This window comes from Leucopleurus acutus (genome assembly GCF_964270905.1).
Source record: "Leucopleurus acutus genome assembly, chromosome: 20".
In the NCBI taxonomy this organism is placed as follows: Eukaryota; Metazoa; Chordata; class Mammalia; order Artiodactyla; family Delphinidae; genus Leucopleurus; species Leucopleurus acutus.
The window spans coordinates 52,317,226-52,334,646 of record NC_139162.1 but is presented as its reverse complement, the minus strand read 5'-3'; the positions used below and the strand labels follow the sequence as shown (position 1 = coordinate 52,334,646).

General features: G+C 51.5%; 1 protein-coding gene across 2 annotated transcripts; it reads left to right on the top strand.

The window, feature by feature from the left end:
* The first annotated feature begins 194 nt into the window (after positions 1-194).
* Positions 195-15,338, top strand: NOSIP (nitric oxide synthase interacting protein). Of its 2 annotated transcripts, none has more exons than XM_082862575.1 (9): positions 195-241; positions 9,148-9,320; positions 9,899-10,004; positions 11,918-11,999; positions 13,447-13,606; positions 13,695-13,813; positions 13,970-14,157; positions 14,273-14,381; positions 14,563-15,338. In XM_082862575.1, exons 2-9 carry the CDS (start codon positions 9,251-9,253, stop codon positions 14,632-14,634), a joined length of 906 nt encoding a protein of 301 aa, XP_082718701.1. In that variant the 5' UTR covers positions 195-241; positions 9,148-9,250; the 3' UTR covers positions 14,635-15,338. The 2 variants fall into 2 exon arrangements, with proteins under 2 accessions (XP_082718701.1, XP_082718702.1); XM_082862576.1 differs by having other exon boundaries at positions 200-241; positions 9,250-9,320.
* Positions 15,339-17,421: the final 2,083 nt, after the last annotated feature.

The following is a 17,421-nucleotide window of genomic DNA, read 5'->3' as shown; positions in this document are numbered from 1 at the left end:
TCTATTCACGCCAGTTTCACTGACCGGAACCTTCGACTTGCCACTCACGTTTCCGGAGGAAGGAAGAGAAGAAGGGAGCACTTACCAAGCCAGAAGAGATACCTCCGCAAATAGGGGCAGATCTACTTCCGGTCTCTTCTGCCGGGCGGAAGTGGGCGGAGCGGAGAGGGAAAACAGCGCTCCTTTCCGGTGTAGGGGTACAGTTGAAGTAGCTACCGACGAGGGAGGAGTCGTTCGTGAGGTGAGTTCCAGGCGGTGGAAGGCTAGTGTTAGTGAGATCGCCTTCCGGTGGGCAAGAGTCTTGGGCTCCTGAGGGAGCTAGGACAGGATTTTGAATTCCTGACTTCCTGGCAATCCTTAATAGAGCACTCTAGGCGCCCCAAGTTTGAAGCCGGACTACCTCCCTGGAGGTAGCCAAACCTTCAGCCGGCAGTTCTCAGTAGAGTTTTAGTTCCACTGCAGACGGATGGGCCGGGAATCCCAGGGGAAAGAGGAGACTGGGACTCCTAGGGGTCTAATGAGTGAGAGTTGAGGAAGAAGCACCCCTTTCCAGGCCTCCGTTTCCCAGACTGTGATGGGGAGGGCGGAGAAGGATTGTGCAGTCGCCTGCCGCGGCCTCCCTGCACCCTTTTGACAGCCGCTTCCCTCTCGGAGTAGCTGTTGGGTTAACGTTTTCCTCTGTGGAGCTTTGGGGTCAGGCAGTCCTGGGTTCACCTCCTGATGATTCGGTGTGAACTCGGGTCTTGATGGGTCCTTAAAGCAATTTCACTTTCATATTTTATTATGAAAATGTTCCAACTTATATAAAAGTGAGAGAATAATAGAAGAATCTCTATCGCCCAGAGTTACCAATTATTAATATTTTTTGACATATTGGCTGGGTATTTTTTAAGATTAAATATATAAGGCAAATCCTATCCATCGTGACATTTCACCCGTAAATACCTCAGGATACATGTGTAAAAAACAGAGACATTTTTACAACATTGTAAATTAACTATACTTAAACTTTTAAAAAGAATTTTAATTTTTAAAAAGCACACACGCACACAAAAAAGCAGGGACATTTTCCTCCATGACAACAATACTATTACACTTACAAAAGCAACCCTAATATTACCTATTACTTGGTCCATAATCAAATTCTCCTTCTGAAAAAATGCCTTTAAAAAAAAGAAGTTTCACTTTTTTGAATCAGAATCCATTCAAGTCATTGTTATGTCTCTTAAGTTGCTCTTAATTTCAGTCTCACCTCCACCCCACCCTGTTTTTTTCCTTGGCAATTGATTCATTGAAGAAACTGGATCAGTTATTCCGTTATCATCCCACCATCTGAACTTGTCTTTTTGCTTCTTTGAAATGGTGATGGCCTTTCACTTATTCCTCCATTATTCCCGCTGCACCCCCCTCCCCAATTGCCACACCCTCTCTCTATGCATTAACCTAATCTGGACTTTTCACATAAATGGAATATTTTTCCTGTCTGGTTTCTTTACTTAGCATAATGTTGTCAAGGTTCATCCATTTTGTAGCATGTATTAGTACTTCTTTTTAAAACTAAATAATATCCCTTTGTATGAGATATACCATGTTTTGTTTATCCACGCGTCAGTCAATGGACATTTGTGTTGTTTCCACTTTTTGGCTATTGTGACTATGCTGCTTGCACTTGTGTACAAGATTTAGTGTGGACATAAGTTTTCATTTCTTTTGGCGGTGGAATTGCTGAATCAAATGGTAACTCTGTGTTTAGCCTTCTGAGGAACTGCCAGACTTTTCCAAAGTGGCTGCTTCATTTTGCATTCCCACCCTCAGTGTCTGAGTGTTTCAATTTCTCCACACTTGTTATGATCCAACTTTTTTTTTTTTTTGGCCATGCTGAGTGGCATGCGGGATCTTCCCCGACTGGGGATCGAACCTGTGTCCCCTGCAGTGGATGAGCGGAGTCTTAACCACCGGACTGCCAGGGAAGTCCATCGTCTGACTTTTTGACTGTAGTTATCCTGTGGGTGTGAAGTAGTATCTCACTGCTGTTTCTTGTTTTTGTTTTTTTTAAGATTTTTTCAATGGGGACCCTTTTTAAAGTCTTTATTTAATTTGTTACAGTATTGCTTCTGCTTTTTTTCTTTTTCTTTTAAATTTATTTATTTATTTTTGGCTGTGTTGGGTCTTCATTGCTGTGCGCGGGCTTTCTCTGGTTGCTGGGAGCAGGGGCTACTCTTCATTGCGGCGTACGGGCTTCTCATTGTGGTGGCTTCTCTTGTTGCGGAGCACGGGCTCTAGGCATGTGGGCTTCATTAGTTGTGGCACACGGGCTCAGTAGTTGTGGCTCGCCGGCTCTAGAGCGTACACTCAGTAGTAGTGGGGCATGGGCTTAGTTGCTCCGTGGCACGTGGGATCTTCCCGGACCAGGGCTCAAACCCATGTCCACTGCATTGGCAGGCGGATTCTTAACCACTGCGCCACCAGGGAAGCCCCGCTTCTGTTTTATGTTTTGTTTTTTTGGCCACGAGGCATGAGGCATGTGGGATGTTCGCTCCTGGACCAGGGAATGAACCCGCACCCCTTGCATTGGAAGGCGAAGTCTTAATCGCTGGACCACCAGGGAAGTCCCTCACTGCTGTTTTGACCGCATTTCCTTCATGATTAATGATGTGGAACATTTTTTTCATGTGCTTATTGGCCATTTATATATCCTCTTTGGAGAAATGTCTGTTTTGATCCTTTGCCCATTTTTAAATTGGGGTTATTTGTCTTTTTATTATTGGGTTGTAAATTTCTTATATATTCTAGATACAATTCCTTTGTCAGACAGATGATTGGCTACCACCACCTGTTTTGGTACAGCTTGCAAACCAAGAATGGTTTTTAACATTTTTCAATAATTGGAAAAGACCGTAACCAACAAGGATCCACTGTATCTCACAGAGAACTATACTCAATATTTTGTAATACCCTATAAGGGAAAAGAATCTGAAAAAGAATATATATATGAATCACTTTGCTGTACACCTGAAACTAACACAATCCTGTAAATCAACTATACTTCAATATTTTACAAATTGGAAAAAATCAGAAGAAGAAGAATATTTTGTGGTATGTGATTCAGATACCAGTGTCCATAAAAGAAGTTTTATTGGAACACGGCCATGGCCACTCAGTTACATAGTGTCCACGGATGCTTTGCCATACAAGGGCAGAGTTGAGTAGTTGTGACAGGGGCAGGTGGCCCACAGAGGTGAAAATCTTTACTCTCTAGCCTTTTCTGGCAGATCCCTGCTCTAGCCTCTGGCTTCCTGGAATCAGGAAATTAAATGGAAAGGCTTGATTCATTTAGCTTCAGGCATCTTGGCATGGCGGCTTCAGCGCTGCTAGCTTCACACCTGGCTGTCCCACTCTTAGGGACGGTGAGATTGATCGGGGGCTTCAGGTAGTGTTTACAGACTTAACGTTTGTCCCCAGCCCCACCCGAAACCTTACATCTCCAATATGACTATTTGGAGATAGGACCTTTCCCGAAGTAATTAGTGTTAAATGAGGTCATAAGAGTGGGGTCCTAATCCATGGGGTTGGTGCCCTTAGAAGAGCAGGAGATACCAGAGAGCAAGCACTCTCTCCACCCTGTGAGGACACAGCCAGAAGGTGGCCAGCCATCTGCAAGCCAGGAGGAGAGGCCTCACCAAAACCCAGCCATGGTGGCGCCCTGATCTCAGACTCCTGGCCTCCAGAACTGTGAGAAAATCATCGTCTGTTGTGTAAGCCACCCAGCCTATGGCATTTTGTTTTGGCAGGCCTAGCTGACTGATACAGGTAGGAACAGCACAGACACGCCGTTGTAAAGCCATGTTTTTCTCCTTTCTACTAGCAAGTATCAGCACCCTGTGGATGTCCAGTTGCCATCAGGTGCCTTAGTGAATCAGTTATGTCATCAGGGGTTGCAAAATGGTGGCTTTCCAATTCTTTCATTCCTCCCACATTTCTTTATCCAAGCTGTTCTTCACCTTGAGCCACATCCAAGGAGCAGTAGAAGGGAGTGACGTGATCTAAGCTCCCTTTTGAAAAGTTCACCAGGGCTCCTCTGTCAAGGAACAGACTGAGGAAGAGACCAGTTAATCCCTCTGGGCCTCTGTTTTCTCACCTCTAAAATGGGGAGAACCTACCTCGCAGGTCATCCCGAGGACCGAATGCGTTCAGAACTGTGAAGCGCTTCGCCCAGGGCCTGGGTCATAAGTGTCGGAAGGATGTGATGGTCATTTCTATTCCTGTAGTGCTTTTATATTGATTGGATGGACGATTCATTCATTGATTACACACCTCTCCCGGCCCTAGGGTTGGAAGTGGTTAACATCCTATCTGACATCTCTGTGCCCCCCAGGTGCCATGCAGTGCCAGGACCCATCCTGGAGTCCAACCCAGCCCCCGCCTCTAGGGGCTTCTAGTCTGGGGGGAGAAATTCTGAACGCCTAACTCAGGCTTCCCAGAAGAGGCGACTCCTGATGGAGCCTGGGAGGAGGAAGGGGACGGGATTTCTAGGGGGAAGGTCCAGGGTTTCAGGAGCTGCCCCACTCCACGGTGAGAGTCAGCACAGTGCCTGAGGCTACAGCATCAGGGGTGGTGAAGGCCACAGACTCATGCCTGGGTCAGACCCCGGCTGCATGACCTTGGGCACCTTCTCCCTGCCTCTGTTTCCTTGTTTGTAGCAACTGTTTGGGTTGTGGTGTCTGGTGGAGTTAATATGTATAAAATACTTAGAACAGGGCCAGGTTCACCAAACCTCTTAAATAAATACCAGTCATTATTAATAGAACATCTCAGACCCTCGCTTTTGCTCTTAGGGAGCTCCCTCTTTCCTGCTTCCAACACATCCTGTTTGTGTCTGTGATTTCCTTGAGTGTAATCGACCCTTTGGGTTCCTTTAACACAGGTCTCTGCCCGCCTGGGACGGCCTGCAGCACCCACGTGACCCACGCTATTAAAGGGAGGGGGCTCGTAGCATCCTTTAGTTCTCAGAGGGTTCTCTGATCCCAAGAGATTCAGGATTCAGACGAATCAACTGCAGAAAAAGACAGTCGGGAGAGAATAAGGGAGATTTGAATACCAGCTGGATAGTAAAGGATGTGAAGGGATTATTAATGCATTAATGGTATTGTGGTCATGTTTTTTAAACACAGTAGCCACGAGTCCCCAGAAGCTGTGGGGCACTTTGATATGTGGCTAGTGCCCCCGAGGGACTGTGTTTTTTAATCATTTCATTTTAATTAATTTAAATTCAAGCACCGATACTGGATTCAATTCCTGGAAAACTTTTAAGTACGTTTGGCACAAGCAGGGCGTGTACATTTGCTCCTGTAAATTTTATGAACCCGAAATATAGGACAAGTTTCTGCAATGAAACTTTCGTGTCTGAATTGAGATGTGTTGAGAGAGTGGACTAGACTCTGGATTTTGAAGACTTTGTAGGAGAACGGCAATGAGTTGGCCTTTATTCTTGGATTGTAACCTCCCCAGGAGGACTGCACCTGTCACGTGGTTAAGGGTGAGGCTCCAGAGCCCGGCTGCCTGGGTTCGAGTCTGGCTCTGTTGCCGCTTCCCAGCTGGGGGACGTCATGAGCCTGTTTTCTCCTCTGTAAAATGGGAAGGAGGATATATAACAGCTGATGTTACTTTGGACGTGGCCTCTCTGAAAAGCTAGTGACGTGAGATGGTAGTAGTTCTGTTTTCTCTTTTGAGGTTTTCCTCACTGGGGAGACAATAGAGCTGCTGACCCCTGGTCAACCCTAGTCAGCAGTTCTCAAGCTTTTTGGTCTCAGCACCTTAAAAGTCATCAAGGACTCCAAAAAGCTTTTGTTTGTGGGAGTCCTGTCTATCAGGATTTGCCATATCAGGGGAATTCCCCCCGGCAGTCCAGTGGTTAGGACTCGGCACTTTCACTGCTGAGGGCCTGGGTTCGATCCCTGGTCAGGGAAGTAAGATCCTGCAAGGCTCGCTGCATGGCCGAAAGAAAAAGCGATTTGCCATATGAGAAAGGAAAACAGGCATGAAACTGTCTTGATTGAGATATAATGCACGTGACACAAAACTCACCCATTTAAAGTATACAATTCGTGGTTTTCCGTACAATCACTGTTTTTGCAACCATCACCATTTTCTGATTTCAGGACATTTTCATCACTGCAGAAAGAAACCCCATACCCCTTAGCAGCCACTGCACGCCCCCGCCCCCGGTTCCCCCTTCTCCCAGCCTGTGGCAACCACCAATCTGCTTTCTGTCTCTATGGACCTGCCCATTCTGGACCTTTCATATAAATGGAATCAACAACACGTGGCCTTTTCTACCTGGCTCTGTTCACTCCGCATAATATAACAGACATTTTTAAAACCCAAGGGTGCACAAGCACAAGTCACACAGCCTCTGGAAAACCCCACTAGACAGTGGAGAGAAGGAGAGGAACAAAGGCAAACGCATTTGTTTTATTTATTTATTTTTAGAGCGCTCTCTTTCTATTTATTTATTTATTTGGCTGCGCTGGGTCTTAGTTGGAGCACGTGGGATCTTCGCTGCGGCATGCAGGATCTTTAGTTGGAGCATGCGAACTCTTAGTTGCGGCATGCGTGTGGGATCTAGTTCCCTGACCGGGGATCGAACCCATGCCCCCTTCATCAAGAGCACAGAGTCTTAGCCACTGGACCACCAGGGAAGTCCCAAACATGATTTAGTATTACAAAAATAGTTTTGTGGACTCCCTGAAACTATCTTAGGGACCCCTGGGGTCCCTGGACCTTCCTTTGAGAACCACTGCCCTAGGCAAATGGCTTCACTTCTGTGCCTCAGTTTGCCCCTCTCCAAAGTGGAGATGGGGGTGGGACGGACCTCAGAGGGTGGCTGAGGTTGGATGATTGAGAGTTGGCCTGGGGGTCAGGGGTCAAGCAGCGTCCCTTGGGATTATTCCCATGACCGCCTGGCAAAATAAATAAATGCTCCATCTATAGCGGTTCCTCTTTCTCTCAGAGGGAAAATGTCCCGGTCCACAAAGCCAAAGAACTTGGCTACAAGACAAGCAGCCCAGTGCCAAATACCGCAGAGGGTCAAAGCAGTTGACAACTAAGAATAGAGTGGGGAATTTGTCCCTGAGGAGGTGAACTCGACCTTCATGAGTGCCAGTGGGGAGGGGGGAGCTGGGGCGGAAGCCATGGGGCCAGGGCGGAGGAGGGGGATGGCAGGTGAGCTGGGTGGCAGCAGGTGCTGGACTTGCTCCAAAGCTGGGGGTGAGGGGAAGCTGGAGGAGGGGCGGTGGGTGGAGTTGGGGTGTTTCACCAAGGTTACCTTCTGCAATCAGCACAGTGGCCGCGGCTGGGGTGATAGAAATGTTCCGCATCTCGATTGGGGGGTTAGTTACGAGGGTGTATGCAACTGTCAAAACGTATCAAGCTGCATCCTTAATGTCTGTGCATCTATTCTATGTAAATATACCTAGAAAACAAAAAATGGGTTTCTGGGAGGAAGATGCCAGTAGGGGGAGTGCGAGATCTGTAGCTCAAGGAGAGGTGTTTGAGTTTTGAAAGTGAAAGGCAAGTTTCTGAAAGCATCCGGAACCGGGAAATAAGATGAAGTTGCCTTCTACATTGTGGGTGCTCCTGGTTGTGCCTCCCTCCCCCACCTTCTGGATCTTCCTTTCAGCCACAGAGCCAGAGAGAGTATTTCCTGAACATTCCATGTGCCATGCTCTGAGTATGACCTCATTTAGTCCACACAGCAATCCAGTCGTGTCAACTAGATCCTATGGTTCTCCCCACTTCTTACCAAAGGACTCAGAGAGGAAATCACAAGTCCAGAGTCACAGCCAGCAGGGGGCCAACCTTGGACTCAAGCCCAGGCCGGTCTTATTCCTTTGATCCATATAACCCCCTCCTTCTTGTTTCATTTATTCTTATTTATCCCCCAGTCAGTCCCCTTCCCTACATGGGCAATCATTCTTATAGGCGTCATCTTTTGTTTGCAGGTGTTTAAAATGTATCATTTTGTTCATGTGCAGATTGTTTTATTTCTTACTTTTTTCACCCAGCATTGTGTTTTTAAGATCCACCCACAGGAATTCCCTGTTGGTCTGGTGGTTAGGACTCAGCGCTTTCACTGCCGAGGGTGAGGGTTCAATCCCTGGTTGGGAAACTAAGATTCCACAAGCTGCATGGCACTGCCAAAAGAAAAAAAGTCACCCACGATGCTCTGTACACACCTGGTCAGTTGCATCTCACTGCTGGGTGGTCTCCATGAGGGGCAGTCACTATCCATTCCACGAGGGCGGGATATTCAGTTGCCTTTGACTCCCCTCCAGTATAAATAACACCACTGTGAACATCCTCACACATGCTCCCTAGTGCTGTCGCCTTTGGGGCACATACACCCAAGTGCAGAATCGCCTGCACTCACTTTGCTGAAGTACCACCAGCCTGTGTTCCCCCAGCATCACCTGAGGGGATTCCTATCACCCACCCTCACCCTATCCAGCTATCTTATCCAGCTCTCAAAGTTTCGCCCGCCAGCCTAGGGATAGATTTAAAATGATGTCTCACTGTGGTTTTCCTGTGAGGAGAATTTGAGGCGTCTCTCCATCTACCTGTTAGTCTTTGAGCTGCTTCTGTAAATCGCCTCTTCATATCCTCGGCTCATTTTCCTCTTGGGGTAGCTGGGTTTTTCTTGTTGACTTGCCAGCGTTCCGTGTACAGTCAGTTCTGCTCTAACACTTGTTTTGAAAACTCGAGATTTATTCCAATGCGATGGATACGTTAGGGAACAATTTGAACATAAGGCATGTTGCACCTAAATGAAGCCAGGTGCGCTTGGTTGAAATGAGCGTGTAGGCATACACAGAGCACACGCTCAACACATCCAGAACATCTCCTGGGCGCTTCAGTTCCCCATTTGTGTTACGAGCCCCACCGATCACATCTGGTGCTAGAACTTTCCATCAGATAACCCTCCTTCCACCACCTCACAGTAACTCACAACGTGTACCCCTTCTGACACTACTTCCACAAGCAAACTTCAGGTCTTTTTCAGGGTTGAGTGCCATATTTGTTTTCGGGAGGTATAGGCATTTCTTAACCATTTAACGTGTGCAAAACTCTCTTCCCCTGCCCCACTCCCAGCTTTCCCGTCAGATCAGATCGGGGGCCAGAAAGGTCCAGTCCTCTCTGCGTGGGCCCCCTCTGGTCACACAGCCCTGCAGCTGCCCCTTCCTTACCCCCCAGGATGACACGCCACGGCAAGAACTGCACGGCGGGGGCCGTCTACACCTACCATGAGAAGAAGAAGGACACAGGTACTGGGTTTGGGGGAGGGGGCAAATGGACCCTGAAGTCCCCATGTTACTTTGCTCCTCTGGTTGTGCTCTCTGGGCATGTGTCTCTCCCCCGACCGTGTAAGTAACAGCCACGTGACTGATGGTCATGACCGGAAACGTAACAGCCCACGTGAGCCAGCAACCTCCCTGCCTTGTCGTGGGCACTGCGTTAAGTGCCTTCCATGCTAAGCCTCCCAAACACCCACTGAGGAAGGAATCACTGTTGTCAGGCCGTATTCCAGAGGCGGAAACGGAGGCCCAGAGAGGTACAGACGCTTGAGCTTGGTCACAGAGCCAGAAGGCCCGAGGGGAGTCAGTTACGAGCCTCTTCCCCGAGCTGCCTCAGGGACAGGGCCTGTCTGTCACTTACCCTCTGGGGATGAACGCCTTCCTGTGGGTTGTGCAGCCCTGTCCCCAATGCAGACACACAGCCCAAGCTCTTGACTGCCTGTTCTCTGAGTCCCCCTACCTCGGAGTCCTCTCTGTGCCTTTCTCTCCGGGTTTGGAGAAGGGCACATCTCCTGCCTCTCCATCCCTCTGCCTCTCTCTGTCCCCAGCGGCCTCAGGCTACGGCACCCAGAACATTCGACTGAGCCGGGATGCCGTCAAGGACTTCGATTGCTGCTGCCTCTCTCTGCAGCCGTGCCACGACCCTGTTGTTACGTAAGCTGGGAACGCGGGTGGGCGGGTCAGGGTGATGAGGGCAAGGGAATCGCCAGGAGGGGGCTGCACAGCCAGGGCGCCCTGGCAAGCCACCTACCCTCCCGCAGCCTCAGTGTTCTCCTCTGAGACATGGGCATGATCCTAGTACGCTTCATGGGGTGTGGAAAAGAATACATTCACAATAGAGGGTAGGGCTCCTGGAAAGTTGCTAGCCCATAATAACAGCTCACGTGTGGAGCGCTTACTGTTACCTACCTCTTAGCGTCTGGCAAAGGCTTCAGCGAGATAATGGGTAGAAGGTACTTAGTCCACTGACTAAATATGTGCTCAATTACTGGTCCATTTTGTAGACATCGCGATGAAAGTAGATCGTGGTTCAGGGTCCCCGAGGCCACCGGGAGGTTCAGTGGTTCACTAGAAGAACACACAGAACTCAGCAAAGCAGTTATCCTCAAATGACAGCTTATGACAGCAAAAGGTTACAGATTAAAACCAGCAATGGGGGTGGTTTCCCAGGCAGTCCTGTGGTTAAGACTCCGAGCTTCCAGTGCAGGGGGCGTGGGTTTGATCCCTGGTCGGGGAACTAAGATCCCACATGCCGGGCTTCCCTGGTGGCGCAGTGGTTAAGAATCCGCCTGCCAATACAGGGGACACGGGCTTGATCCCCAGTCCGGGAAGATCCCACATAGCACAGAGCAACTAAACCCATGTGCCACAACTACTGAGCCTGTGCTCTAGAGCCCATGAGCCACAACTACTGAAGCCCACGCACCTAGAGCCCATGCTCCGCAACAAGAGAAGCCACTGCAATGAGAAGCCCGCCCACTGCAACGAAGAGTAGCCGCCGCTCGCCGCAACTAGAGAAAGCCCGCGCGCAGCAACAAAGACCCAACGCAGCCAAAATTAAATAAAATAAAAGATCCCACGTGCCGCGTGGCACGGCCAAAAAAATTTTTTTTTAATAAATTTATTTATTTATTTATGGCTGCATTGGGTCTTTGTTGCTGCGCGCGGGCTTTCTCTAGTTGCGGCGAGTGGGGGCTACTCTTCGTTGTGGTATGCAGGCTTCTCATTGCGGTGGCTTCTCTTGTTGTGGATCATGGGCTCTAGGTGCACGGGTTTCAGTAGTGGCACACGGGCTCAGTAGTTGTAGCTCGTGGGCTCTAGAGCGCAGGCTCAGTAGTTGTAGCGCACGGGCTTAGTTGCTCCACGGCCTGTGGGATCTTCCCGGACCAGGGCTCGAACCCGTGTCCCCTGCATTGGCAGGCAGATGCTTAACCACTGCGCCACCAGGGAAGCCCCCCCAAAGTTTTTTAAATAAATAAAATCAGCAGTGGGAAAAGACACACGGGGCAGAGAGACCAGGCACAAGCTTCCTTTGTCTCTCTCAGTGGAGTCGCAGGAAAGCGCTTAATTTTCGCAGCAGCAGTTACTACCCACCAGGAAGCTCGCTCCAGCCTTGGTGTCCAGGGTTTTTATTGGAGGTTAGTCACCTAGGCCTGGCTGACCTTGGTCTTCAGCCCCTCCAGAGGTCCAGCTCACACCACATGGTCCCAACCTCCCAGGCAAACAGAGACACTCTTAACAGGCAGGACATTCCAAGGCCTAGAGGCGCCCTCCCAGGAGCCAGTCCTTTGGTTGGAATGTGCAGGGTTTGGACAGCCCAGGCCTGCTGAGCTGACCGTTTACAGTGCGAGATTTTGCCTACGCATCAGAGGACATTATAAAGCCGGGAGAGTTAAAACAGTGCGGTCACCTCAAGAGAGCTGAGCCGAGCCCTGAGTGAGCAGTTGCCTAGAAGATGCTCAGTGGTTGCCCTGGGCAGGGAGCTGATGTTCAGCAGGTGACTGTCAGTCTCTGGCCATGTGGCCTGGGCCAGGCCCATGTTTTCTCATCCCCTCCTCTCTTTGCAGCCCCGATGGCTACCTGTATGAGCGGGAGGCAATCCTAGAGTACATTTTGCACCAGAAGAAGGAGATCGCCCGGCAGATGAAGGTGGTTGGGCTGGGAGAAGGGGGTGCAGGCGTGGGTAGGTGGTTTCGATGCTGGGCCTCCCATCTAAATTCCTCCCCGCCCAGGCCTCTCCTGTGCTTTTCCCTCTGCCGGGCACACCGTCCCCTCCCACTTCTGGTTAAATTCTTCTCGTTCTCCAGATTTCAGCCCAGGTGTTGCCTCCTCTGGCCTCTTGCTAGTCCAGGGCCCTGAGGGCCTGCCCCTGTCACCTCTTCTTTGGCACTTGTCACAGTTGTGACTCTACCTGTGGCTGTCTGATACAGGCCCCAGGGGCAGGGAGCGGGGCTCTCACCCACCCCAAGGCCCTAGGTTCTCGGGACATACTTGGTAAATGAGTGGATGCCAGCTCATCTCCTTGGGCCTCAGTTTTATTGTCTCTAAAATGGGCTCACAGGGCCAAACTAGAGGGCACTGCAGGGCATGTGGGAAATGCTCACAGATAAGAACTTCTTAGGCATTTTCTTGGAGCCAGGCCCACCTTCCATTGCTGAGCTCATTTTGTGGCTAGGAGGGACCCTGTCTCCCTCCTTGTCCTGCCGGCTTTTCCAGAGCTCAGGAAGCACTGGGGGCCAGATTCTTGTTGAGCTTTTGGTCTGGAGTGCGTGGCTTCCCCTCTGCCCAGGTCCTCCACCCAGCCTGGTGGCCCCTCATCGTGCAGCCCGCATCGGAAGCCCTCCCGAGCATCAGTCAGCGTCAGCGTTCCCTCCTTGCTCGCTCGGTGGCCGGAGCAGTGTCTCCTCTTGCCCTCACACTGCCGGAGCCTTCATGGCTCCATAAACTTTCTCTGCTCCCTACCATCCTGGAACTCGGGCCGTTGAGGGCAGGGACAGAGTCCACACTGTATGGGCTGTATAATAGATAAGTGGTAAGATATACTGTATCATTAATAACATATGGCCCCAAATTACATTTACTGAGCACTTACTATGTGCCAGGCCAGGTGCTAAGTGTTTTAAAAAATCCTCCTGTGTAACCCTCCCAGTGAGCCTCCGAGGTAGGTCACCATTGTCAGCCCGTTTTACGGATGAAGAAACCGAGGCCAGGATAGGTCACAGTGCTTACTGGAGGCCACAGAGCTAATCAGTGACAAAGGCAGGGTTTGAGCTCTGGCAGTCCCGCTTCAGCCAAGCTGTTGACCACCGAGTCCCAAACCAGCTAAAGTGGAAATGGCTTAACTGTCCAACAGTTGGTGAAGGGACAGGCAAAGGCAGCAGAGGCACACCATGGATAGCTGTGCAGCCGATTAAACATTCACACCCAGGCAGTCACCAGCCTCCACCAAACAGAGCCTCTGCCAGGAACCTCCCCTGTATGGGTTCCGGTTCACCCACCTTTAAATTCAAAGAGGCACCCCAGCCCCCACCTAGGGTGCCCCAAACTCACAAGCCACAGGAGGATGCCTAGCTCGCTCCTGCCTGGCTGCCCGCAGGCCTACGAGAAGCAGCGGGGCGCCCGGCGTGAGGAGCAGAAGGGGCTGCGGCGGGCGGCCGCGCAGGACCAGGTGCGGGGCTTCCTGGAGAAGGAGGCGGCCATCGTGAGCCGGCCCCTCAACCCCTTCACGCCCAAGGCCGCCTCCGGGGACTGCCCAGGTGAGAGAGAAGTGGACGTGCAAGTGGGTGGGGCTCCCGCGGGGCCAGGTGCCTCCCTGGTTGCGTCCGAACCCCTCTCCCCCCGCAGATGATGCCCGACCCGGGTCCAGTGCGGGCCCCACAGGCAAGGACAAGGACAAAGCGCTGCCCAGCTTCTGGATCCCATCGCTGACCCCCGAGGCCAAGGCCACCAAGCTGGAGAAGCCGGTGAGCCCCCTACTCCAGCAAGCGCCTGTGTGTGCCCGCTTTGTCAGAGAGGGCCAGGGTCCTGAGGGCTCCCTCCCCTCCCTCACAGGGACCCCCATCCTCCCTCCGCCTGGCTCTAGACCCGCCTGTTGACTCGGCCCCCCTCCTGCTCCCCAGTCGCGCATTGTGACCTGCCCCATGTCCGGGAAGCCGCTGCGCATGTCCGACCTGACGCCCGTGCGCTTCACGCCGCTCGACAGCTCCGTGGACCGCGTGGGGCTCATCACACGTAGCGAGCGCTACGTGTGTGCCGTGACCCGCGACAGCCTGAGCAACGCCACACCGTGCGCCGTCCTGCGGCCCTCGTGAGTCACCTGGGGGACAGCCTGGGGACCTGTGGGACGGGGCGGGCTTGGGGTGCGGCTCTCTCTTTGGGGCGGGGCCTCTGATCGTCGTGCCCCACACTCACCCTCACTGCAGTGGGGCCGTGGTCACCGTGGAGTGCGTGGAGAAGCTGATTCGCAAAGACATGGTGGACCCCGTGACCGGAGAGAAGCTCACGGACCGTGACATCATCGTGCTGCAGCGGGTGAGTGGCACCCCTCCTCCCTGGCCCCTAGCCTTCCGGTAACCCCGACCTGCTTCCAGAGGGCCCGCCCCCTTACCGAGGCCCCGCCCCACTAAGGGAGCGGGGGCCCAACCTAACCTCGCGGGCCAGGGAACCCCCACGGCACCCCAGCTCCCCGCCGCCTCTCCTCCTCCTCCTCTAGGGCGGCACGGGCTTCGCGGGCTCCGGAGTGAAGCTGCAGGCCGAGAAGTCCCGGCCGGTGATGCAGGCCTGAGCGCGCGGTAAACCAAATAAATGGGCTTGTTGGACGCGACAGGCCGTGTGGCGCCGTCATTCACCGCGCCAGAGCCCGGTGACAGCGTGAGCTCAGGAATGACTGCGCTTTGAAAGCGTGGGCTAAAAATATTTGATTGTGGTCTCACGTTAAGAGTAATATCTGAATCGAATGCAAACGCACAGCTTTAAATGGGTTGAGTGGCCCGAGGTCGGAGTCTGCGCCGCGACCACAGGAGGGCGCCACTTTAACGGACTGTAGAAATCCCCGCACTTTCTTTTGAGTTAAACCAAATTTGAAGCCCAGGAGGCGACCCGGAACGCGTCTCCCGTTGTAAAGTTTGATAAGACACGCAAAGGAAATGAAGTGCTGTGTGTGACTGAGAAAGCGAACAGCCGGCACCCTGTCTAGAGAAGGCAGTCAGGAACACTCCCTCCCCCACCACCTGGAGGCTGGAGGGTGAAGAGGAAGAGGAGACCGCAAGTGCAAAGTCCCGGAGGCAGCACTTGGCAGGTGTGAAGAGGGAGGAGTTCAGAGCACCCAGGCCTAGTGGACCTGCCTGGAGCTCAGACTTGACTAGGAGGGCAGGGGTGGCCTTTAAAGCTATGTTTTTAATAACCATTGAATCACAAAAGCAGACCCTGTGCAGTGTGGAGAACCAGAGCATACAGTCAAGCAAAGATTGCAAAAATAAAGTCTTAAAAGCCCTGACTCTCTGAGCGATACCCAGGTCCTGTCCTTCCAGGTCTTTCTCACATGACTTTTTTCAACCAAAGTGAGATTTCCATACAAGTACTGTTCTGTTCATTGAACAGTCTCTACCTTTTCATTTTGGTAAGAGGTCTTCTCATCCAATGCCCAGGCGAGATTCAGAGTGTCCTTGGGTGCTGGGCAAGCCCCTGTCTGGTACAGGACCAGTTGGTGTGTCTGGCCGCAGGGAAAGGTGTTAGCAGGAGGGTGGGTCATCCTTGCACCCTGGGGAGTCCCGGAAACCCAGCAGTTCCTCCCTCAGACGCTTCTAGACCCTTCCCTTGGTCCCTAAGAGCCTTCACGCCCCACTCTTGGGCTCCCAGTCCCATTGTCTTGGGAGGATGCTTGTACCCATTTTGCAGAACAGCCCACCAAGGCTGAGAAGACAACTTGCCCAAAGTCACACTGCTCAAAGCCATAGCTGAGCCCAGGTTCACCCAGAGGTCAGCCACCTCCAGATACCTGCACCCGCCTCATTCAGTCTTGCCCTCCTCCACATCCTTTGCACCCTTCCTCCCCTAGGTTTCCCACACTGCCACCCACAGACCTCTCCACCGTGGCAAGCTCCCACCCCATCCCTTTACCCAGAATGATAGAGATCTTCCCTCCTTCTCTAAACACCCCCAATCCCCGTCCTCTTAAGAGCTCTCAACCACCCCGAGTCTTTTCTCTCAGTCCCCCCCCACCACAAGGATCCTGTTTATGTGTGGTACAGACCACTCCCCACCCCAAATAAAGATTTAAAGGTGCAAGATTGGAAATTCTGGATTTCCACAAGGAGCCGAAATCCCACTCTTTAGTTCACAGGCCCTTTGAGACACTCTTTGCGGGGAGGGGTGGGGTGTGAGTCAAGGTCCTCACTCTAAGCCATAGGTTTCCTTTAAGATTTCAAAGGTAACAAGGAGAGGAAGCAAGAGTCAGACCACAGCTGAAGCTGTGGCAGGAGAAGGGAGGGATGGGAAGTGGAGACAAATTTTGTGTTTTCTCAACAGAGGTTCCTTAGACACTGGTCTAGAGTTCAGAGCAAAGGGGCTTCCCTGGTGGCGCAGTGGTTAGGAATCCGCCTGCCAATGCAGGGGACACGGGTTCGAGCCCTGGTCCGGGAAGATCCCACATGCCGTGGAGCAACTAAGCCTGCGTGCCACAACTACTAAAGCCTGCATGCCTAGAACCCGTGCTCCTCAACAAGAAAAGCCATCGCAATGAGAAGCCTGCGCACCGCAACGAAGAGTAGCCCCCGCTCGCTGCAACTAGAGAAAGCCCATGCGCAGCGACAAAGACCCAGCGCAGCCAAAAATAAATAAATAAATATTTAAAAATAGATGATGTTCAGAGCAAGAAATGGGCGTGGTGGGGCTGGGTGGGGTGTGCCCACTGGTGGGGTGTGCCCACTGGTGGCTCCAGCCTCAACCAGCCACAAACAGTACTTCAGGACAACTGTAATTACTTGTTGAGATTTTTAAATTGGGGAGACTTTTCTGGAAAGCGAAAACTATATAGACAGGGAGCAAATCCTTGGTGTCCAGGGGTGGGGGAGGGATTGACTACAAGGAGGGTTAACAGGAGTTTGAGGAGGGGGGATGGATCTGTTCTAATCTTAACTGTGGTGATGGTTGTATGAAGATGATTTGTCAAAATTCACCAAAGAGAGTGGACTTTATATGAATTAAAATTTAAAAATGCAGAAAAGGGGCGGGGCATTTTGTGTTAGTAGATTTCCATTTCTCTTAAAAAAATCAGCTTAGGGATCCCAAGAAAATTAAAAACATGTTCATGCAAAAACTTCTACATGAATGATCCTGGCAGCGCTAATGGTGTAGAAACAACCCATCAACCCAGTTGATGTCCATCAACTGATGAGTGGATAAACAAAATGTGCTAGAGACATACAATGGAATATTATTCAGCCATAAAAAGGAATGGAATTCTGATCCACGCTAAAACGTGGGCCTTGAAAACACCATGCTAAGTAAAAAGCCAGATGAGGGGCTTCCCTGGTGGCGCAGTGGTTGAGAGTCCGCCTGCCGATGCAGGGGA